This window comes from Aquila chrysaetos, chromosome 9 (genome assembly GCF_900496995.4).
Source record: "Aquila chrysaetos chrysaetos chromosome 9, bAquChr1.4, whole genome shotgun sequence".
NCBI lineage: Eukaryota > Metazoa > Chordata > Aves > Accipitriformes > Accipitridae > Aquila > Aquila chrysaetos.
The window spans coordinates 23,442,707-23,466,030 of record NC_044012.1 but is presented as its reverse complement, the minus strand read 5'-3'; the positions used below and the strand labels follow the sequence as shown (position 1 = coordinate 23,466,030).

The following is a 23,324-nucleotide window of genomic DNA, read 5'->3' as shown; positions in this document are numbered from 1 at the left end:
GGAAAAATGAAAGTGCAGCTTCTTGAATTGGAAAGAAAATCACAGAAAGGAGAAGTAAGAAAATATTTCAGCAAAATATACCTCAAGCCTCATTCTGTAACTGCCTTTCAGGATTTTCTTCCAAGGATATATACCAAGTTATGCACTGAAGTTTAGATCCCAGGAAGCCCATTCCCATCTTTTTTGCTTGGTATGGATGCTTCCATCCACTGCACCAGCCTTGTTCTAAGCTGTAGGGTAAGCATGTAAGTAGAGACAAACTTCCTTGGTCGTGCGAAGGGCTGGGGTACGTTTGGGAGCCCTTTGGCCCCCAGCTCCGTCCGTCCCCCGGCCCTGAAGGCTCCTGCGGTTCAGCAGCCGGCGGCTGTGAGCCGTGCGGGGGGGTCTGGCGGGATCCTCTCCCAAAACCCCGGGGAAAGGGGAGGCTGAGGGCACGGGACGGGGCGGGGAGATGAACCTTCGCCGCAGAGCGAGCCCGAAAGAGGGCTGTCCTGCCCCGGGGACGGCTGACGGCCGGGTTCGGTGCCCTGCCCGTCTGCTGGGGATCGCCCTCCGGTCCTGCCGCCCCCCGGGCCGCGCCTGCCGGCGGGGAGAACCGGCGAAGGCCGGGGCTGAGCTGCGGGAGGTAGGGCTCCGGCGCCGCTGGCGCTCCGGGCGGCCCCGGCCCCGGCTCCCCGCCCCTGCCGGCGGAAGCCGCGGTTGCCGGGCAGCGCGGCGGGGCCGGGTCGGGCCTTCGGCTCCTGCCGGGCGGCCCCACTCCAGGCCCAGGCTGCGGCCTCCCTCAGCCCGGCCCCAGCCCCAGCCCCGGGCGGCAGCCGGGAGAGCTTCTCTGCGGCCTCCCTCGGTGAGTCCTCTCGGGGCAGCCGGAGAGACCCCTCAGGGGCCCCGGCCCGGGGGTTGTCCCTGGGATGACCGCCGGGCACCGGGGCACCAGGACTGCGGGGGAGCCGGGCTGGGAAATGCCGGAGCAGGGCGCCGGGGGGCCGCCATGCCCCTTCCGAGGGCAGCAGGGGCCAAGCACAGCCCTGGCCACAGCCTGCGGCCCCGGGGAAGGGGTGGCTGCGCCCGCCTGGGTGATGCCTTGGGGGGGGCTCCTGGTCAGCCCCTGCTTCAGGCTTTGTGGGCAGTCTGGCTCCGACACCCCCAGGTCTGCCTTTCTGGCTGCGCTTCACACCCCCGTCCCCTTTTCCAGGCGCACGGGGAACGAGAGGAGCCAAGAAGGGTGTTTCAGGGGTATCCAGTGTTGTTCAGTGGGCTCTTGGATCTCAGCATACAATACTGTGTTTGTATTAATTTCCCGTGACAGCACGGCTGGAGGAGACTGTAGACTGTGACACAAGCTCCAGTCTCCATCGCTGGACCCAGTGTTGCACATCAGGTGCTGTAAACTCAGCACGTGGCTCATCTTTGCATCAGAGAGGAATCACACACGTCGAGGTGGGGCCTCTCTCATGTCCTCCTTCCTTCCTTGCTCTCCTGAGAGAGGACTCTGCTGTTGGCTGCAGATCTGCAACACCCACATCAGTCTCTGCCCACCTTCCAGTGCTGAGCACAGCCCTCGTTCACCTCCGGCTCGAGGCTGCTGCTGCAGGACACGTGTTTGACTCCTTGGGCAGGCTGTACAAGCTGGCTTTGTACCTAAAGGGCTGTTGGTGGACACGTGCCCAGCTTCCAGGCAACATGTTCCCGCATGCAGATGCCAGTATCACACTTGACCGTACCCATCCCTATTTGTGTTCAGAGGGGCAAAAGAGAAAATGGGTCTTGGAGACTGGCAGGTGGGGAGGAGCTGGTGGTACCTGAGGGAACCTGCATGGGGAATCGTATTAAAAGGAGACTGTTAAACCCCTCCGTTGCAGTCTACAAGGGGAAAGCATAGGCATGGACTAACATCACTGGGTAGGTTCACAGCACGTTGACTTCATTTCCTGATGCCTGGTTCTGCAGGAGGTATGGTCCCAGATCCGCATGCTCCCCTGTTTTGGTGCAGCCCTCAGGCATGGAAGTTATCTTGGTGCTACTTTCCATTTCAGCTAAAACTACTGAGGAAGGAAGCAAACAGCCAAGACCAGCTGCACAGAGATTAGCCCTTTGATTTGCTGCAGATGACTTGCTCTGCTTATCACAGCTTATCACAGCTGTGGGATTTTTTTTTCCCATGCTTTTTGCAGAGGTTGGCTCAAAAAGGCATGAAGCTGGGCTTGCTTCAGCTCTGTGTGAGGTAGCAGCTTCCTGGCCAGGGACCCAGTCACAGTGAAAATGTGATCTGTGAAGAAGAGGGAGTGCTTCAAAGTCAGGCACAGCAGGTTCAGGGCTGTGAAAAACACCTGCCAAAGCCTTGTCCGTTCCCATGTTTTATAGTTTCCTTAACTATGATGCCAAAAACAAGCCGTGAAAGGAAGCCATGGTTCATATGGGCTCTGAAAGATCTCAGCTTACCGGGGAGATGAGTAGCATTCTTACCACTTGGTAGGCTGGAGCAAAGGGCACAGAGTCAAACTAATGGTTCTTAAACTTACAGGGACACTCTGGGAGAGGTAGGGCTGGAGCCTGTGTTGCTTGAGTTGTAGGCCAGGATTAAGCTGTGTTCCTGGCAGGGAAGTGAGCAACCAGCCCGGCTCAGACAATGTGAGTGAGGAATGCTAAAGTCGTTGGGTTACTCTGGCAGCTGCCCTGAGCCTCTTTTGTAGATGTGATGATTTCAGGTGAGCAGGGAACAAGGGTGGTGCAGCCCTGTGGCTAGGAGCAGCGTTGCTCCTTCCCCAGCGAGTTCTGCAGTCTGGCGGGGGTTAAGAAGAGAGAGGAGTTGCACACATACATATCTGTTTACCCGGACTTAACCAGACTGCGTTTGCAGAGTCTGCCTGCATCTCATAGCCTGTGAATGCTCTAAAGAGCGTGTTTCTGGTGGTAATGGATTGGATCCTGTATTCCTGACGTTCAGGTTTCTAACGTGGTGGTAGAGAAGATGCTTTCCTGGGTGCAAATTAGTGTGGCTGAGCCAGCGATTGGGTCACTGCTTGAAAAGGGCTGGTCCTGTTCCCTCTTCCTCCCTCCTCTGTGTTCATAAGCACGTGCTCCTGCTGTTTCCCTTGTGCTTGCTCCAGTGTTTTTCTGATCCCCCTGTGGAGGCAACAGCCAGGTTACTTTTGGACAGAAGGTTAAACAGGGAGGAAACTAACCCAGCAAAAGGAGTGACTTGTTTCACGCAGGGGCAGTGAGTTGAATCGGCTCAGCACAGGACCATTTGCGCTACAGAGCTGTCACAAGAGATGAAGCAGGATGGGAATGGCAGCGGAGAAGGTCTGCACATCCCCTTTTGGCACAAGTGAGCCATAAAGTCCTCTCACTTGTGTCCCCCAAATACGCTCACAGTTGGCAGGAGTAGAGCAGCAGCTTGGGAAGTCTGTACCAATCACTGGTAACAGAGGCTTGGCTGCTGCCTCTTCTCAGGGCTGGGAGGCTGATGCTAGGGGCTTGTCCCCCACATAGGTGAGTTTGCTGTAGGTACCTAGATAGGCAAGATGCTTACTATTGTAATAAGGTTGTCTGATCTTGCAAGATCCCAATCCAGAGGCGATGTGACTTGCAAATCAGGGAGTGGGTGTCATTTGCAAATTCCCTGCAGCAGGGCAGGGTGCTGTTGGGATGTGAAATGTGACTTGTGTGAAGGTATAAAATGAGCTTTCCGTCCCCCGCCTCCCATCATCTTGCCTTTCCTCCTTCAATCCCCCACACTAATTGTCTGCTCTGTTACAGGTCTTGATTGCAGCCTGTCATTTTGCATGTAAATTACTGGGTTTGAAGGCGAGTTCAGATCAAGATCAGATGTGAATTTCAAGGCCAGTAGCTGTTCTGGAGTGATCTCACAGTGAACGCTTTTTTTCTAGAATAAGAGAGCCTGTTCTGGCTTAGTTGGATCCATTATCAAGGAGATTAAATAATACCAAGACAGTGTCCTTTTATCTCAGGCTGAGAGTCTGTGTCTGCTCTTCAGAAATAGCTTTTCCAGAGTAGCTGAGTACAGACTGTACATGCATGCTGGTGTGCAACAGTCAGCATTGCTTACGTTGCCTCTGCAGTTGTGTCTGGGAGATGAATAACAGCTTTTTGCTAATGGGTCTCATGTCAACAGGGGTGATTTAGCAAGGAAGACTGCAGTGCATTAGTTGCTATGACTCAGACTCACTCAGCCTTGTACTGATCGTTTATTGGTTTATAAATTAAACTGCAGATGCTGCATCCCATCACTGCTGGCATGCCAAGGATCCTGAAAGGGGTTCCTCCTGTAGAGCTGTCTCAGAAATCTTTAAATTACTGCCTCGGGAGTCAGGGCATGCAGGTTGTAGCCCCAGCTCTTACAGCGATGACTCCAGCCGAGGTGCCCAGGCACTTGTCAAAATCATGGCGTGACTGATGAGGTATTGAGGCTCTTGTGGCGTCTGCCAAAAGTTCACCAGCAGCCTGTGCCTGTTGGTGCGGCATCCTGCATCCTCATTTTCTGAGTGGGGAGCAAGTCCCTCAAGTTTCTTGTAGGCAATAAAATGCGGTCCACGAGATCTTGGTGAGCATCGCAGGGAAATAGATGCTGGCTGCTCCTGTGCTGGAAGGATCTGTGCTTCTCCTGTTGTGGGGAGGAGAGAGGCAGCAGGGACTGGTGTGGGCCAGGGCAGGGATTTGCAGATCTGTGCTGGTCCCTGTTGATCTGCATTGAAAAGTTATTTAGAAAAGAAAAAGATGTTTTTCTAAACAGATAAGTCTCCATTCTCCCAGAGAGCCAAGAGACAGCTGGGCTGGTTTTGTCTCAGTACTCTTCGCCCAAAATGAAGTGTCTGCCCCTAGTGAAGTGTTCTGTCTCGGGTCCTTTTGAGGTTCAGCCCCAGCCTGCTCAAGGGTGGTGCTGGTGCTGCTGTGTCTCTTGCAGAGGATACAGCAGAGAGGTTTATCTGTGTGGGGCAGGAGCTTCAGCTTGCTTTGGGTAGGTTGTGTTTGAACCACAGGAGCTATTTAGAAAGAGACCAAGGTGCAAGATAATTCAAATCTAAGGCTAAAATGTGTCAGATGATGTCCAGCTACCTTGAGTTTCCTATTCGCTAAAGGCACACAGAGCAGTTACAGCAGCTCAGCTCCTGCTTGCATGTCTGTATTAAATGTTCCCATATGGGAGAGCAAAGCCAGGAAAGATTTTCTGTACAGAAGATACTGGCGTTACAGCAACTGCAGACATTTCAGGTTCAATGCTGGTAAAAACGCTGATTAGCCCCACAACAGGGACAGTGCTGCTGCATCCCTTGCCTCACCTGCATGGAGTCCAATCTGGGGTGGTTTCCTACCTGCAGATCATCTCTGTAGCTGTGTGTGAGCTCTCTAATGAAGGTCAGAAGTTCACACACACACACACATATAAATATGTAAAAATTGTAGCTTTTCAGTGGCTCAGTGAGCCTTGTTCATTTCTGTTCTCAGTGGTGGTTGGTTTCCGTGGTGGAGGCAGAGTGACCGCAGGATGTGTGAAGGGCCATCCAGGATTTCTGGACCCATTCCTCCAGACCCTACGCTCTTTCCAAACTATTACAAATGCCCCTTCTCAGGTGGGTCCTTGATGCTTGTTACGAATGTGTGGTTTTGTATGTTGGCATGACACAGCTTGCCCATTTGATGTCCTTATTCCTTGGCATCTTCAACAGTCTTCGCTCACACTGGTGCAGGTGCTTCTGCTGCCTCACGGATGATGATCCTAAAGGTGATCTGTACAGCTGGTTGAAAGATGGGAAAGCATAAGGTAGAGGTGGAGAGGGGGTCTTCAGCATTGTTTGTAGGCTGTGGGTGAAGAAAACCATGAGGTAAGATTGTTTCCTGGTAATCTCCTTCTGTTTCTTTCTCTGTAGCTCGAGGGAGGCTTGAAGGGAATGCTCAGAAGCTGGATTTTACCTCTGGCCCCCTGGACCTAGTTCCCAACCCATACCCTGCTTTGGGCAGTGCCCGCCAAGTCCAGGCAGCCCCTCGCATTCGCCCCAGTGGAAAGGACTTTCTGGAGAAGGGACAAAAGGGGACGCTCAGTCTCGTACTGCAGCTTGAAGGGATCTCCCTTGACGGGGAGCTGCCAGTCAAGAGTAAGTACAGCTGAGTTGCTGCTGGCCTGAGTTGCGTTTGGGGCCAGGAATGAAGCATCAGGGATTTGGATGGATTCCTCGGCTCTGCTGCCTGAGGAGAGCTTGAGATTTGCAGAGCTGGTCACCCCATCTCCTGCATTTGGCCTGGCAGTGGTGTCCCTGGGCTGTTGCCTGTGCTGGAGCTGGTGCTGCTGCAGCCTGCTTGGCTCCAATCTGGCCCAGGTCTGCAGTGGGAAGAGGGACTGTAAAAAAGACGCTGTTTAAGTTGGACTTGAGGAACTAGTCATGGATGAGAGACTATTGAGAGATGCTGGAAATAAATCAAGCCCTTCTAATTTGCTGCCTCTGAATATAACAAGTATCTTTATAGTCAAACTTAAAGATGAATCAAGCGAAATCTTAATGTATAGAGGATGTTTAGCCTGGGGAATTCCTTGTTAGTGAAGCCAGGCAGGACTTGGGAAGACTGTCTGTATACGTGGATACTGAGAAGGTCTTTGTGAAAGATGTTCCCTTCTCCTGGGAGGTCACCCAGAGTACATTCAGAGGTCCAGGAAGGAGATAAGGCTGAGCACTGGGTGTCATTTGATTTACCTCATGTGCTAGCATTGCCCCTAGCCCTGCCTGGTGCCAGCATGGTGGATGCCAGCTGGTGGCTGCTATGACTGCTGTGCCAAAGCAGGAGGGGAATGAAGAGGGTCTGGTTGTGTCAGCTGAGATCTCCCCTGTCTGGGGGAGCCCAAGGAAAGATCATTTTTGATTTGAACACAAAAAATACAATCCATAATCTTGATTATTTCCCCCTGAATGTGGGACAATGGCTGACCCTGAAACGAGGAACAGTGCAGGTTTAAGGCTCTGCAGCTGCCATTAACTCTCTTCGCTTCAGAAACACTATGGGATACTGAACTGGGAATTGACCTTGCTCTCGAGAGGATGCTGGCATGGCTTGTCTGGCATAGTCCAAAATAGGACAAGTGAACCACACTCTCTCAGAACAAGGGAGTCTGTGGACACCAGTAATGTGCACAGACCTGTGCTGATGCTCTTCTGGGCACTGTGGGATCCTCTGGCAGAAGAGGGTCAAACTGGGAGTGTGCATCTAACGTGGGAAAAGTGCACAGATTGTCTAGTCTGCAGGAGAGGGAAGAGCTTGCTGTTTCTATGGGTGGTTGGACCAGCTTTGGAGACGGAGCTGTGGGCTCTGGTGCCAGTGCTCCAAGAGCCTGCATCCCTTGGCATTGTCTGAGGGGTGAAGGCTGTGTCTCCCCTTGCTGTGCAGGGAAAGAGTCCAAGGACCACGAGAAGGAAAATGTGAGGCGAATAAAGGAGATTCAGAAGAAGTGCAAAGAGAAGGAGCGAGCCCAAGAGCACAGCCAGCCCAAGCCTGTGAAAGCTCTGTGGAAATCCCAGAAATACGAAAATGTGGAGTCAAAGGTGAAGGCCAAACTGCAGGTCAGTACCCACTGAGCTCTTGAACTCTCCTGGTGTGGGATGTGGTTCAGCCACGAGGTTCTGTGGGATGGTGGAGATGTGGGAGTCCCAGAACCTATGGGTCTAGGGGCAACTTGGTGCTGAAGCACGGTGGGCAGATGTGACAGTGGGGCTGTGTGCTGAGTGAGAACATTTGGCTTGGGTCTGCGGAGTGATTGCTGTAATAATCCCCATCCTATCTGACCAAGTAGAGTCTTCATGCAGGGGAAGCTGAGAAGAGGAAAATCTCATCGCACCATCTGCCTGGGGGATCCTACTTTGCCCTTTGGCTGTTAGGCATCTAAAGGCGGTTCCTGGGGGGGTGCAGAGCAGCCCTCACAGCTGTATTCCCTGTCTAGAGGTGCATCCAGCTGGCTTTGCAGCTTTCCAGTGTTTGGGGCAATGCTTGTCTGGGGTTTGTGCCAAAAGCCTGTGGTATTCTGCCCCACGGGTCATGGTCCTCAGAGGTAGGTCTTCAGGCTGCATCAAACCTTGGTCCAACTCTTACCACCCTGTGGACCCACAGTGGGCTGTATATCTCCAAATTCTTCTCCAAGCAATGGTCCTGGTGAATAACCATTGCACAGTGGGGGCACACAGACCTCTCCAGGCAGTTAGGGTGGAGGTCCCATAGATCAGCACAACCTGCAAGGGTGTACGTACCTCCTGTCCTCTGTACATGTGCTTGTGGGAGAAGGGATGCGGGGCCGTGCCTTGGTTTTTCAGGCTTTCTCAGCTGCTGAAATGAGCAGGTGTCTGGCTTTCTGAAGGTTTTGGTTTGCTTTTGGCTTCTTTCTGTTTCTTTCTCTGGATAATTTTTTCTCCCCGGTGGGTTCCCAGTGTTTAAATGGTGCCTCTGTCAGACGGCTTTGCCAAATGCACCAAAGCAGCTGCCTTGGAAGAGGTGTACCTGTTTGTACAGAAAGTAAAGTTAAGGCCCATTGGGAGAGGGAAGGAAAGCTCCATCACTATCTTTGGGTGGATCCATTGTCATCAGCCTGGGTCTGGGAGACCCCTGTCATCAAGGTGACCTCTGTGTTCGGTTAGCCTCTTCTTTTGTCCAGAAGTAGGCACTGTGGCTCCTATGGATGGGGTGGGTTCCTGCTGCACGGCAGCAAGCAGAGGGGGGTTGTGCCCACCCTCTTCACAGTGACCTCCTGGAGGACAGGCCTTGGGTCTCCCTTTCAGCTCAGCCGGGCATGGGAGAAGCTCCTTGAGGAAGGGGAAGTGCAGAGCTGTGAGATCCTGCAATCCCATCGGCCTCAGGATTGTCAGCTGCCAGAAGAGGGCTTTGTCCTTCTGCGAGTCCCTGGTAGCCTTCACAGTCTCCGTCTCTGTTCTGTCTTTGCAGCCAACCAAGCTGTGTCGACAGGAGCGACACAGAGAGCTGCTGCTAGTGCAGACGGTGGGTGCAAGCTGGGTGATGCCTCGAGCACTGCCACTAACACAAGCCTTCCCTTGGTGCTCCCTTGCTGAGTTGGAACCTTCAAGTTCCTCCTCATCCCTGCATTGCTTCCCTCTGGTCTGTGGCCCTTGGGCCAACTTTTTGCACTAAAATTATGTGTATTGATAACAACTGCAAAAATTGACAAGATGTTTTCCAAGCCAGTGGTTCCAAATGCTGTGTCTCTTCTTCCCAGTGTGCCACCTATCTCTCTGATGTCCGTGACCCTTCCACACACAGGAGCAAACCAATGTGTGCTTTAGGAACGCAAGCCTACACTCTTGTTTGACAAGTCCTCTGGGTTAGAGGAAGATTGAGATCATTTCTTCTTTTGTTTTGGGGAAAGGGGGTGGTGTCTGTGCAGGCAGTTTCTGCGTGGTGCGTTACTTGTGCTCTGCGGATTCCTCCAGAGAGAGGTGGCAGTAGGCCCTGGTGCTGACTCACATTGCTTTAACTGTTGCTGTGGCTCTCTAGAGCTGGGGTGTTCCCTTTGAAGGATCTCCATCTTCTGTGGAGCTGCTGCTCAGAGATTAAGTTGATTCTGTTAGGTCTTGATGTCTAACGCGGATTTTCTTCTCTCTCATCTGTCCCTGAGGCTGTTAATTGTAGCAGCTGCCTTGAAAAGGGCTCTGGCGGTCTCAGTGCTCCCATGGAGGGAGAAGAGGCACGCTGCACTCTGCTAGCACACTCCTAAGATCACAGACTTATTTGACTTCAAACCAACCACGCTAGGTAAAGACACTTCTCATTAACTTACCAGAGAGCTCTGGGTCTCCTGGCTCCTGTTGAAACAAGACTGATCATCTTTGGAGCATGATCAGTCTAGCCAGTGCTGAGGGCATCACATATCCTTGTCCTTACACCAAAACTACTGATGTGACTGTGCTATCCCACCCTCAGTCTTCAGGTCTGCCAAGCTAAATGGGCCAGGCAACAGGCTGCCTCGAGGGGACCACACTTCAGCTGAGAGAGCGCTGAGGCCTTGGGTACCTGTAAAGAAAGACCTGGAGGCTGCCCTGTACTGTTCCTGTCACTTCCAAGAGCAGAGCAGTGCCCTAGTTGGGTTTATCATAAGGTCACCCACTTGCCACAGTGTCAACTTTCAATTTTCAGGGTTTGCTTGCAACAAGATTGAGATACTCCCTAGACCAGCTGTTAGACATCAAGTAGTGTCACCTTGTGCCAGTGCTAACAATGGCCTTTGAAGATGCCCGTCAGATGCAATTCCACCCTCCCAAAACTACCAGACTCCCTCACTCTCCACTTCTCTTTCTGCCTAGAGTAGCATAACCACAGATTTGGGGTGCTGAGCAGAGCAGCACTTGAGAACAGCATCTCAGCAGTCAGCTTCATGCCTACCTGTGCCATTTCATTAAAGCTTGCTGTAGCAGGGCTCTGTGGCATGCTCTGGATTTATGGAGGTGGGATGGCTTCCTCTGGGAGTTCAAGTTCTCTAGTGTTGCCAACAAGGGAGACTGGCATGTATCTCTCAACTTTCAGCACGCTTACTCCATGCTGCTGTATGCCCTTTTCACAGGAAGATTTCTGGTTTTTAAGGAGTCGTGATCACTGTCAGTATGGACTGTCCATCCATTTAGATTGTCCCTAGCTCTGGTAGGTATCTCTTGTTGGGTTATCTGGTGTTGCTCTCTTTTCATGCCTACCAGATTAGTCAGTAGAGAGGAACTCTCCAGTCAATGCTACGCATGCATTTGATCCAAATGCATGTTTCTGCAGATTTTTTCCCTTTTTTTTTTTAGTGTTTCTTTACAAAGTTCGGTTGCCAGGTCCGGATTTGTTGCTGTAGGCAGTCTGTTTGGCCTTTGCTGGCTGTGTACAGATTGCTTTCCCCCAAGAACTTCTGCCAAGTCATGGCAGAAAGAGTGTGCCTGCTGGAAACTTGTGGTTGAGCTTGTGGTTGACCACCCAAACTTTATTGGATGGGTTTCTCTTTGCTCCAGCCTCCCTCCGCTAGTGGATCTTTTCTTGCCTTTCCCAGGAGAGCTCCCCACCTCCAAATCCAGAGGCTCTGAAATTCCTGAGGGCATATTCTCGCTGTGGCCCTGGGATCAAGCCATGCAGACCGCTCTCCCCAAGGCCTGCCAGAACAAAAGCAGGAGCAGACGCAGAGGCTCCAGAGGCACTGGGTGCTGAAACCAAGGTGAGCTGCACACTAACTGCATCTATCCCAGGGGTTTCTGGCACTTATCTGTTGCTCCTGCTTTGAACTAGTCATGCATTCTTCTAAAGTTGGGTCAGATGTGCCGTGTGAACAGGGAGATCTGTAAATACTGTTCCTGCCTGAAGGGAAGGAACAGGGTCTTGGTCACTGGGGTGGTGAGACGGGTGTTCAAGGATTGCTAATACTACCCTCTGGCTTCATTCCTGCTCATAGTTAAAGAGATCGTGAAGTTCCCTTTGAAAATCCCACCTCCTCACTGTAGAAGTGCCAGTGATCTCAAATCAGATCTTTGTAGAGCTTTGCAGGAGGTCTTGGGGATTTGGAGACTGCTCCCACCTTAATCAAAGGAACCATGGCTTCTGGACATTAGATAAAAATTTGGGAAATGGGTGTGCTTTTTAGTAAGGAGAGTTAAATCAGTATTAACAATTAAACCTTTCAGGTAGTCTTGTCTGGAAGGTCTTAAACTGCTCCGTGACTCATGTCTTCTTTCCTTGGCAAGCATGGGGTTGTCGGTTTGTTGGTTCCCAAATGCCATGGAGTGACTTAATTTAAACAGGACATAAACTCTTAAGGGAGAAAACCAAGAAAAGAAAACTTTAAACTCAAACCCAGCAACCTTCTCCTCTGTCTTGATCATCAGAGGAGCTGTGATAGAGGGTGCTGTCTCTGGGGAAATGCCCCCAAGGACTAGCTAAGTTCCTGCTCTGCCAGGGGCTCTGTTGCATTTACTGGTCTGGCAAGGGCCCGACCAGTTTTTTCCCCGACCTTCTATTTGCTCTGATGGGCTCCAAACACAGCAGTAGGAGACTCATGGACTATGTTAAGCCTGGTTCTTCCTGTCCTTCTTGCTTTGAGGGCATGGGGTCAGCTTGGGGACCTCAAAAAGGTGGGGTTTAGGTTTTGCCTGGCTTTCAGTGCCAGACAAACCATGGCACCCCAAGGGTTTCTGGCACTTATTCTGGCACTGGTTTCTTCTCAAAACACAGCCACAGCTCCTGCCTGTCTCCCTGACTCCTGAGATGGGATGGACTGAGGGTAGGGCTGTCCTATTGTAGTACACCTGCAATTCTGTATCTTTTGTGGGTGCCTCTTTGCTTTGTCCCTTGTGCGTGTTCTGAGCTGGCCCCTGTTGCCTCCCTTTCTCTTCTTCCAGATGCAGGTGGAGGGCAAAAGCATTGACTTCATTAAGCACAACGCCCGCAACGCCAAGCGGGCCCCGCTGCGGCGCTCCCAGTCCCTGCAGGCGCTGGCTGAGCTGCTGGAACAGAGGCACCGGGAGCAGGAGGAGTACAACACCAATCAAAAGGGCCACGTCCCCCAGTAGTACGTATGCCCCTCTCTGGTCCACGGGACTTTCTGTAACAAGCCCACTTCCCTTCACCACGTCTCCCAGCTTCTGCGTAGAAGGACGGGGGTCTGGGGACAGAGGTGCTCTCACCATATGCGAGCAGTGTGATTTACTGTGGCCTGGCGAATAAATGCAGTCCCTCCTGGTTTCTTGACTTAACAAGTATCCCCATGGCCAGTGTGACTGGGCTTAGAAAGAATTTTGTCTCCTCCTCCCTTGCTTGCTGTCGTACCATGATGCTGGCATGAGCATGCTCTGTGTGCTCTGAGAAATGTGCTCCTGCCCCTTTGTAAGCCTTGCTCCACATGGCATAGCTTCAGTATTAAAAGGTCTGGTTTTGGAGAGGCAGATGGCTTGTTCTGCCTCACAAGTGTTCACCCTGCTTTGGACCTGGAGTCTGAGGAACATCCAACTAGTGACTTGCATTTTGGAATTCAGAATGGAAAACAGTTCCTGGGTGACCCTGTCCTAGGACTGACCATGGTGTCAGTCCTTTGGCTCTCTGCTGTGCCTGCTGTTCCCTGCCAGTATCCCTGGCTGTGAGCCACTTTGTCCAACTTCACTGCATCACTGGCCCACAGCTGGTTTTGAGAGGACTCTGTGGCCAGGGCCAGAAGCAAGGCACAGAAGCCCTTGTCTCTGAGGAACTCGTGTTGGCCTCACGGTGTCTCTTCCAGCAGCCCTTCAGTGCATGTGGAGTGTGTTTGCTAGTCCGTGCATGCCGACTAAACCCGGGTGTATCCCTCCATGGCAATGGCGTGTGCCAGCGGGGTGGGTCTCTGTGGTCCTCAGGCAGTGATGTGGAGACTAGTGGGGTTGGAAGGGCTCGATTCCTGGCCTCTGCCTGCATCCCTGGGTGACCTTTCCTGCCAGATGTGCTGACACGGGCTTTCGTTTGCCTTGCCAGCCTGCTGGAGAGGAAGGAGCTGTGGCGCAGACAGATGGAGGAGCAGCTGCGAAACCTGCCAGATCCTGACACGCCACCTGGTCATACCATGATGCCGGAGGGCCAGCGCCTGGAGACCCTCAGCAATCTGAAGCAGAGTAAGAGAAAAAGAAATGGGGATTCTACCTCAGAAAAACAGGCAATCCTAGCCAGGATTAGGGAGAAGAGAGTTCTGGGTCACAGATTCCTGCCACTTGGAGAGTTGCCTGGAATAAGGCACATAGCTGGGATGTGAGCTGTGTGCGTGGAAAGAGCAATCTCCTTCAGGTTGGTGGGACCTGCACATTACAGGACTGGCTCTCTGTAGCAGGCTTGTCTGGTAGACCTGATGTTAGGGTTAATATTGCTCTTAAAATGATAGAAAGATTTTGCTTGGAAGGGACCTTCAGAGGTCTCTAGTCCAACCTTTGGTTCTTCAAAGCTGGAGCAGGTCACTCAGGTCCTCATCCAGCTGAGCTCTGAATAGAAGGATGGGTATTCTAAGTCCTGTGCTGCCACCATTTTCATGTCTGAGGATGAGGTCATAGCATTAGGAAAAGGATTGATTTCTTTGCTCTTCCACTTACACAACTTGATTTTTTCTGGGTTTTGTTTTTTCACAGGCCAGGAGCAGCTGATAAAGGACCTGGTGATGCTACCAGTGCGCGCGGACACCCTCAGCATGCAGAAGAGGCGGATAGAGCTGGAGAGGAAGCTCTCCCAGATAGAAGAGGCCATCAAAATTTTCTCGAGGCCCAAAGTCTTCATCAAGCTGGACTCCTGAGCTGGTGGGGCTGGGTGTGTTGTGCTGCTCTGTGTGAATATCCTTCGTCGCTGGGAAGGGACAATCATCACTTTGGGAGGGAAGGAGAGGAAGGCAAGTTCAGGACCATGGGCCCATGCAGGTGCTGATACAATGTCCAACATGCAGGTGGTGTCTCTTGCTCACGGTCCAGTGCTGTGTCTTGTCCGTGGAAAAGGGAGGGAGATACCCTAATATACTCTTTGCTCTGTGGTCGGGAGAACCTGTGTCTCTGTGCTGCTTGACTTCTCAGAGATCAGCTCTCTGCTCTGGATCCATGGCATCACCTCTTATTTTCCCTTTTTTTTCCCACTTCTAGAAACTGGTAGGAGGTCTCCTGTGCTGCTGCCTGTGGTGTTCCTTGTCCCCTTCTTTCTCCTGAGCTGGGCCATGATCATGGCTCATTCTGGACACATTCATGTCTGCACAAAAACCTCGTGCTGTATGTCTGCCGTGCGTGCCCCAGTCCTGAGCACTGATGCATCCTGCTCATGGAGCTGGTACCTCTGCACCCTCCAACCTGCTGGCTGGGCTCAGCAGCTCAGGGACAGCTTGAGGACAATGAAGAGGTGCAGAGCTTCAGTTCTTCTGCCCATGGAAGAGCTGGGCTGGCTGCAGGGGGATCTGGCAGGGTGTCTGGAGAAGCCTTTGTTGTCTGTGGGGCAGGACATGCTCCAGTAAAGCACTGTTTTCCTCTTTCGGTGTGTGTACAGCTCCCAGTGGGCTCAGCAGGGCCTGAGGAGTAGTGGGCAGCAGAAATCAGCAGCATTGATGTAGTACAGGCAGGTGGAGAGCCGTGGGTCCTCATCCCACTTTCTGCAGAAGCCCAAAGTGTCCAGGGAGGTTAGGTTTCGCTGGGCTGGGGTGCTGGGATGTTGGTGGTGGACTCGGAGTGGAGAATGTGCAAAGTCCTGCCAGATCTCGGTCCACAGGCTGGCAGAACAAGGCTAGCCAGATGCCATTGTGGAGGTAAGCTCGCTGCCTCCTTACCTTCAGATGCCACATGGGGACCTGTGCAGACCTTTGCAGGGATCCTGCTGCGTGAAGCATAGAAAGATGTAAGCTAGAAGGGATCGCTGGTGTGCTTGGTCCATCTCCTGCTCAGTGCAGGGCCAGCTCCACAGCTTGGGACCTTGTCCAGGGTTAGGAGAATCTCCAAGGATGGGGTTGCCACCCCTATCTTGCTGGGGCTCTCTCCCCGGGCTGTGCCACCCTCAGGGGGAGTACTTTTTCCCCTGAAGTCCCATCAAAATTTCCCTTATTGCAGCTTGTGCCTGTTGCCTCGTCTCCTGTCACTGCGCAAGGTGGGGATGCTGTGCACGGTTGCCCCAAGCAGGTGCCTTCTTGCCGGGGGTTACTCCATCCCGGGCAGGATTTTGCAGGGTGGGGATGTTGCAGAGTGGTCCAGCCCTGCCCGCGGCACCCGGCACTCTGCAGTGCCCTGGGACGTCAGGGGCTGATGCTGCTGCCGAGGGCCGGGGAAGCTTTTAGCGCTTGAGGGCTGGAGGAGGTGAGATGCCAACCGGAAAAATCACCCCACGCTTCCCTGTGCTGCCCTCAGGGCAAACAGGCTGGGCCGGCTGGATGAGAGCAGCTCTGAGAGCAGCTGGGGGCCGCAGGCACCAGTCCCTGTGCACCTCCCTGCCCTAAACAAGTCTGGAATAACCAGCCCTGCTGTCTGTTTTGCTCTCTCGCCTGTCTGTGCCTTGGCTGTGTGCCGTCAGTGTCACCCCGCTTGGGAGCCTCGGAGCTGCCAGCCTCAGCCCTTGCTGCTCTCCCTGCCTGCCCCCAGCAGGGCTGGGCCTGCGGACGGACAGTCAAAACCTGAACAGTTGGTGCCATCCCTTCAGACCCTGAGAGCTGTGGGTCCTCCTCCTCCTCCTCCTCACCCAGTCCCACCCCGTGCCCTTGAGAGTGGTGCCGATGAGAGGACCCTGGGTTTGTAGGACCCTTGGCAAACGGGCTGGTAGAGCCGGCGCAGTCAAGCCCTCGGCACTAAACCAGCATTGCCCCATGGGAGCCAAGCCAGGGCACCTGGCACCATCTGCGCTCGCTTCCCATGGGCTTTAACCCGAGGGCCGTGGGAGAGCCCTCATGCCATGAAGGGTCTGGCACTGTGCCGGCGCCCTTGGTTCCTGAGCACCCGTGTCCAGCTCAGGCAAACAGGCTGGAAAAGCACTGCCCTCAGGTGCGCTCTACCTGCCGGACCTTGTGCCTGGGCTGCTTCACTAGCAAATGTTGCCGGTGGCCACGGCGGGTTGGGGCAGAGGTGTTGGTGCTGGTGCTGAAGGTTGATGCTGCAGGAGATGTGGCGAGAGGGGTCAAAGAACTGTGGGGATGGCCAGCCGTGATCTGGCCAGGCCTGTTCCTAGCCAGGACAGCACAGGAGGAGAAGGTGTTACCACTGTGGGTCCAATGGGGCCCAGCAGCACCTTCCTGCTGGGGTGTTGCTCTGTCCCTCCCTATGGGCAGGAAGATACTGGTCTGGAGCTGGGCCAGGCCAGCAGCAAAGCGAAGGCCAAAGCCACCATCAGCCCGGCACTTCGGTGCTGGGAGAGGGACCGAGGGCGCCAGGAGCCCCAGGTGAGCAGGAAGGGTGGGTACAGCCCCCCCTGAGCTTGGGCCAGCCCCAAGCTGGAGAAGGATGGAGTTGCTCCAGCCCCAGCAGCGTTTACTGGGGCTGAATGACAGCCAGGGTGCTGCTGCCAGCCCGGGTGCCACCCAGCTCCCTGCAGGTGTCATCGGGTTGTCCCCTGTGTAGCGAGGGCACCGCAGCAGAGATAAGGTGGGAACCAGGGTGGGGGGCCAGGCAAGGCTCATTGCATCAGGCCACCATGCCAGGCTGGCTGCCCAAAACAGCCTGGACACATGGTGTGGGACAGGGACATGCAGGGGGAGGGACATGCCCCAGCGTCCCTCCAAACTCCCTGTTCCTCCCTGCAATGGCTCTCACTGGGGTTGCCCAGTGCAGCAGCAAAGCCACGACGTGCACCACAGTCAAGGGTGCTGCTCCCAGGCACTGCCTTGTGCACGCAGGGCCGGGGTCCCCATCCCCTGTCCCCCTCCTCCCAGGGGATCTGCAGCGCATGCATCCATGGCAGGATGGGCCATGGTGTGTGGGACAGGGCAGTGGGGCTGGTGGGGGATGTGCCTGTCCTGTCCTGCCGCACTGGGGCTGTTTGCTGTCCTGGAGGGGGCTGTTCCCACGGCTGTTGGGGTCCAGCCCCTGAAGTGACGTGAAGCCGGGACAAGCAGGGTGCTTTCTAGAAAAGGTTTTACTGTCCGTTGCAATATATTAATTGATGATGCATATTTTGATAAAATTAAAAAAACCCACTTGTTTGGAAGGAAGGGGAGGGAGGCAAGGGGGCTCAGAGGGGCAGTGCCTGGCGGGAGCGGGTGCCGCAGCGGGGCTCCCGGGGATGCGGGTAGCGGGAGAAGGCAGCGGGCAGCCCCGCTCCACCCCTGCCCACCGGCCCTGTCATTGCCCCGGTGCCCATGACCAGCCTGGCTGCTCGGAAACCCAGCAGGCCGCCAAGGGTGGCACGGGACCCCGTGGCTATAGGGTGAGGAGGGTGCCGTCCTCCCGCCCACTGCCCCGGCCGGGGCTGCCGTCGTGGCTGCCGAGGGACTGCAGGGAGCCCCGCGAGCTGTGCGGGGACAGGCTCCGCTGGAGGGGTCCATCCACGGGGCCCCCGTTGGGGCAGCCCCCAGGGATGTAGTGGGGCGCGCTGTCGCTCTCGATGACCAGGTCACCCTCCTCATCACTCTCGGCCGTGCTGTAGTTGCTCAGGTACTGCGAGGCGGGGCTGGGGGTCTGCTGGCTGGGGGTGCTGTCCGTAGACATGCCCGAGCTGCCCGAGGCCTTGCTGCTGCGGATGACATTGTTGCGCTGGTTGGCTGGCTTGACGGTGATGATGAGGTTGTGGCTATTGGCCACCATCATGTCTGTCACCTGGTCCAGGGACTTGCCGGCCACGTCGATGCCGTTGACCTCCAGGATCTCGTCGCTCACCGCCAGCAGACCCGTGCTCTCGGCCAAGCCGCCCTTCACCAGGCGGGAGATGAAGATGCCGGGCACCTTCTCGACTCCCTGCGGGGCCACGCGCACGCTGACGCCATCGCGGATGTAGAAGCCCAGCGGCTTGTCAGAGCCGTGCTTGTGGAGCCGCACGCGCCGGTGGGTCTCAGGCAGGATGTCCACGTCGATGATGGAGGAGATCTGGCGGAAGTCCTGGGGCATGCCGATGAGGAGGTGAGGCTTGGCGCGGTAGTGCGCCGGGCGCAGCAGCCCCTTCTTCTTCCGCTGCAAGGAGTTTGAGGCGAAGACACCGGCATCAGACTCTGCTGTAGGGAGCAAGGGAGAACACAGGTCAGGCACCGCAGCTGCCCAGGGACGCAACAGTCTGCCCTTGGCCCCCAGGTGTTAGGGGAGCCGGCGGGAGAAGTGCCCTGCTCACAGGTCTCACCAGCTCTCCTCCCCGGAGCATCACCCCGGCTTTTCCTGCAGCCTGTCTCCGCCAGGCCCATCTCCTGGGATTACCCAGCGTACACAAGGCCAGGATTAGTGGGATCGAGGCAGTGATTCAGCCTTAATCACACTTTAAGCCAAACTCTGCAGCTTAACACTAGAGCTGCCAGCCCTGAGGGCCTGGGAGCCGCGGCTGTGCCCCAGTTTGGGGAGGGGGAACCACCCCCCCCCCCCCCCCGCATGAGGCTCCCCCGCTGCATGAGGGGGTGCTGTGGCAGCAGCCAGCTTCCTGAGGGCAAGTCCGGCTCCATGAGACAGCACCAGAGTCCCTTGTCCCCACTGGGGCAGGGCCATCGCTGGCATAGGATAGGGATGGCTGCAGCTGTGTCCCATGGAGCCCTGCCATCCCCAAGGATGGAGACTCCCCAACTCCTGGAGACCCATCCCAGGGCTGCAGCGTCCCCAGGGCCCCTGAACATCCCCAGCTGTGATTTGTGCCGCTGTCTCTTATTCCACCATCTGGTGCCACCACAGAGGGTTTGACCCCATCCTCCTTGACCCTGCCCCAGGGCTGCTCCATGGGGCCCAGCTCTGCCACGTCCCCTCCTTGGCCACATTCACCAGGTGCTGGGGAGCATCCCCTGGGCCCTCTCTGGTTTCTCCCCATCCCTTTCCACCAGAGGGGCGAGGGGTGAGATCTTGGCCGCTGCATTGCCGGCACGTTCCCCACGGTGCCCCCAGCCAGCACCCGGACCCTGCTCCAGCCGCAGGGGAGCTGGGGATGCCCCCAAGCCCAGGGGACGTGGGGTTTCTCCCCAGCCAAGCCAGCCTGCCAGGGCTCCTGGGTTATAAATATCTCCCTCCACACACAGCCTGGCATATTTTTAGCTTGGGGAAGGGCGGTGGAGGCTTTCCCACAGCTATTTCAGTGCACAGCTCCTCTCCGAGGGGCACGGAGCAGCCGGGCCAGGCAGGTCCAGCACCCCATGGACGAGCCTGCCGGTGGCCCTGGCGATGTGCCAGCCTTTCCCCTGCCCTTCCTGTGAGCCAAGCCCAGCCAAGGAAGGCCAGCGCTGCCGTCCCCAGCCAGGCTGCTCTGCAGGGATGGCTTCACTGTGTGAGGTGACAGCACAGAGAGGAACCGAGCTGCAGCCTTTGCTTTTTGACCCCCTGCGGCAGGACTGGCTGCCACGGAGCCCACCATTGGGTGCACACCTACATACACATGCGTGTGCATGGCTCCCCGTGCCCGGCGTGCGAGAGAGGCTCTGCAGCCGCATTCCTTACCGACCCGGACTGGTTCAACGACAGCCCAGCCCCGGGATGACCTGGATCCATTTTAAATCAGCTGTGACTCACTCAGGGCTTGCTCCTGGCCTCTCCACACACCTCCTGTGGTGCTGCCGGCCCCGCAGCCCCTCTCCTGCGGGCACAGCCGGGTGCTGGGGCTCGCCGGCACTGTCTCCTTGCCCTCCTTCTTGTGCTGCCCACAGTGCCAGGGCTGCAGCTGTCCTCTCTCCGTACTGTGCCAGCTCGGCACGGTCACTCATGGGCCCTTGCAGGCTTTTCCCAGCAGCAGATGAGGTGGTTCTCGAGAGCAGGAGCAATGCTCCCGCAGCAGTCCCGGCACACCCAGCCCCACACTGGCTCCCCATGCCGCAGCCTGGGTCTGGGCATTGGTCCAGTGCATCACCCCAATGCAAGAGCCCAGGAAAACTGGCATAGCAGCCATGGCCGGCCACTGGCATCACCCCTCGCCCAGGGACTTTATACCAATAGCATGAGCTGGAAACACGGAGTTGCACCGTGACAGGGAAACGGGGGCTTTTAGATCAGGCTCCGGCTTTGTGCACTGTTGCTTGATGGTGCTACTAAAGAGAAAGCCTCAGTGCTACTAAACTGAGCAGGATGGGCTCATCTCCCTGGTGAAGAGGAGACCTACCCAGGGTGTTTGTCACCGAGAGGCTTTCATCCTCACTGGGACGCTGCTATCATGGAGATTTCATGCTCCTGTGTGAGGAAGTTGCTCTCCAGGAACACACTGCTGCAGTCAGGGCGAGCCCCTGGGCTGCCGGGGAGGAGACGAGCCTCCTCCCACCACCAAAAACTCTGCAGCACCCGGTACCCTGAGAGCTCTGCCAAAACAATGGCTGCCACCGCCTCGGGGCAGGGAGCCGACAGGGCTCTCAGCACGGCACTCACGGGAGCAATGCGGTGTTTTCCGGGAGCCCACACAAGCCCAGCTGGAAAATGCAACTTCAGAGGGGTGAATTGGGAGGATTTGCCTTTGCTCACTGGGGTGCAGGGGGCCGGGCTGGCATGGGTGCCTTTGCCATGGGGAAGAGCTGTCAGGGAGAGCCCGCATGGGTGCCACGGCCCCGGTGGGGCTCTGGGAGCCTCGTGCTGCCGCCATCTCCAGTTCTGTCCACCATAGCGGTGGCTGACAGGTATGTGACTGGCTGCCACCACCACTGGCACAGCCCAAACGTGGAACCAATGGTACCGCAGGATGTGGCTCATCTCCCTTGATGTGGAGGATGGATCCGGTGCCCTTCTCCAGCTCCCACTTACCCTTCTTCTGGATGATGACCCTGAGGAGGGGGTTGGCGGAGGACAGGGCTTTGTGGTAGTTGTCATCGTTGTTGATGGGCAGGAGGTCGCCATGGACATCCGTGTAGCCCAGGAGCACGTCCACTCGTGGGATCTGGTGCACCGTCTGCAGCAGGCGGTAGAAGTCCTGGAAGCTGCCTGCACTGGAGCGCTTCATAGCGAAGCGGCGAAATTCAGCGTCGAACTGCAGAGGAGGAGGAGGAGGAAGGGGGTGAGGCTGGGCAGGGCTAGCTCCAGCCAGCAGGACAGATGCAGGCAGGGCACCACACAGAGCTGCCCTGGGGCAGGCAGAGCCAGGCACTGCCGGCTCCAGAGCCCCGGCAGCACCAAGGCAGCGGCGCCCATTGGCCAGAGCCCGTCCCAAAAGCAAAATGAAAGGAGCAGAACCGTTTTCCTGCCCGAACACCAAAGTGACGGGGCAGAGAGGTGTCCACGCGGCAGAGGAAGGAACCTCCGGCTGTACCGCCAGCCACGGCGGGCACCATGCTGCCGGGAGGCCCTTCCCTGTGACACGGGCGCTGCCGTAGCACCTGGTGAGCAACGGCGTTAATTATTGCCTCCTTCAGTCACGATGAAGGGGAAGCCAATTAAGAACAGGCTGAGGAACACTGCGAGGATCGCGCTGCCCAAGGGGGGATCACACCCCGGCTGCCAGGGCAGGCGGCGGCCAGTGTGCACCAGGAAGGAGGGCACCACGCACCCACCCCGCTGGGTGCCCCGGTCAGACAGGGGCACAGCTGGGTGAGCACACAGCTGGACAAGGGTGCAGGAGGACAGCGTGCACATCTGGATGAGCACAGGGCTGGGTGGGCACAGCTGGGCGAGGGCACACACCCGGGTGAGAGTGTGCTGGGTGAGCGCACATCTGGGCGAGCAGGCACATCTGGGCGAGTGCACAGCCGTGCGAGTGTGCGTGTCTGGGCGGGGGAGTTCATCCCTTGCTGGGGGCGCACATCTGGGTGATGGCGTAGCCGGGGGGTGTGCATGCCCTGGCGAGCGTGCACATCTAGGCGAGAGCACATCTGGGCGAGCCGTGCACCCGGGGTGACCGCGCACCCAGCGTGCCCACACCGGCGGAGCCATCCCGCACGCCGGGGCTGGCGGCACCGCGCCCCGGCGAGGCCGCACGTCTGGCGAGCGCTCCGCGGCGACGCTCCCAGGGCCGGTGCCGGCCGCGCCGAGCGGGCCCGCGCCCCGGCGGAGCCCGCCGGTGGCGGGACACCGCGGCCGCCGGGCCGGGCCGGGCCGGGCTCGGGGAGGCCCCGGGCAGCGCCGGGGAGCGGAGCGCCCGCACGGCCCAGCTCCCGCGCCGCTCCCCGGCGCGCGGTGCCGTCCCACGTGTGCTGCCCGGTGCGGGGGCGGCGAGCCCGGCCGTGACCCGGCGGAAGCGACCCCGGTCCCGACCCCGGCGGCGGCCCCGGCGGGCGCTTACCTTGCTCTTGACCTCGATGACGGGCTCGGCGGAGCGCGCCGGCGTGCGGTGGTGCTTGGCCATGCTGCGGGCCGGGCCGGGCCGGGCCGCACCGGGCCACGGGGCCGCACCGGGCCACGGGGCCGCGCCGCCGCCGCCACCGCCGCTCCCGCGGCCACGGGGGATTTTCACCGGCCATGACGTCACCGGCGAGCAGGCCGGGCGCCGCCGCGCCATTGGCCCAGACGGGGAGGGGGGCGTGGCCGGAGGGTTGCTGACAACGTCGCCGTGGCAACGGGGGCGGGGCCGGGCGGGCGGCAGGACACCCCCCCCCGCCCCGGCCCCGGCCGTCCCGGGCATCCCGTGGCCATCGGGAGCCCCGTTAGTGGCACAGTGAACCCCGAGAGGAGCGGGGGTCCGCCCCGCTTCTGGGGCGCCGGGCTCTCCCGCGTGGCCGGGCATCCCCACGAGTGTCGCCGGGGGGGGCCTCGCCTCCACCCGGGGATGTTTCAGCCCGGCGGCGGGTCCCGCCTCTCCCGCTG

The 23,324-nt window shown here is 57.0% G+C and overlaps 2 protein-coding genes across 3 annotated transcripts; one reads left to right on the top strand and one right to left on the bottom strand.

The window, feature by feature from the left end:
- The first annotated feature begins 474 nt into the window (after positions 1-474).
- On the top strand, positions 475-14,510 carry ENKD1 (enkurin domain containing 1). 2 transcript variants are annotated; one of them, XM_030026185.2, is made up of 9 exons: positions 475-844; positions 1,307-1,437; positions 5,467-5,591; positions 5,889-6,113; positions 7,396-7,568; positions 11,030-11,191; positions 12,369-12,538; positions 13,471-13,607; positions 14,112-14,510. In XM_030026185.2, exons 3-9 carry the CDS (start codon positions 5,507-5,509, stop codon positions 14,270-14,272), a joined length of 1,113 nt encoding a protein of 370 aa, XP_029882045.1. In that variant the 5' UTR covers positions 475-844; positions 1,307-1,437; positions 5,467-5,506; the 3' UTR covers positions 14,273-14,510. The 2 variants fall into 2 exon arrangements, with proteins under 2 accessions (XP_029882045.1, XP_029882047.1); XM_030026187.2 differs by lacking the exons at positions 475-844; positions 1,307-1,437 and adding an exon at positions 1,573-1,899.
- Positions 14,511-17,547: 3,037 nt separating this feature from the next.
- On the bottom strand, positions 17,548-22,969 carry LOC115346300 (partitioning defective 6 homolog alpha-like). Its single transcript, XM_030026188.1, has 3 exons — positions 22,804-22,969; positions 21,333-21,555; positions 17,548-18,637 (listed from the first exon to the last, which is right to left on the bottom strand). The coding sequence occupies exons 1-3, from the start codon at positions 22,864-22,866 to the stop codon at positions 17,850-17,852; spliced, it is 1,074 nt and encodes a 357-aa protein (XP_029882048.1). The 5' UTR covers positions 22,867-22,969; the 3' UTR covers positions 17,548-17,849.
- Between the last annotated feature and the right edge of the window lie 355 nt (positions 22,970-23,324).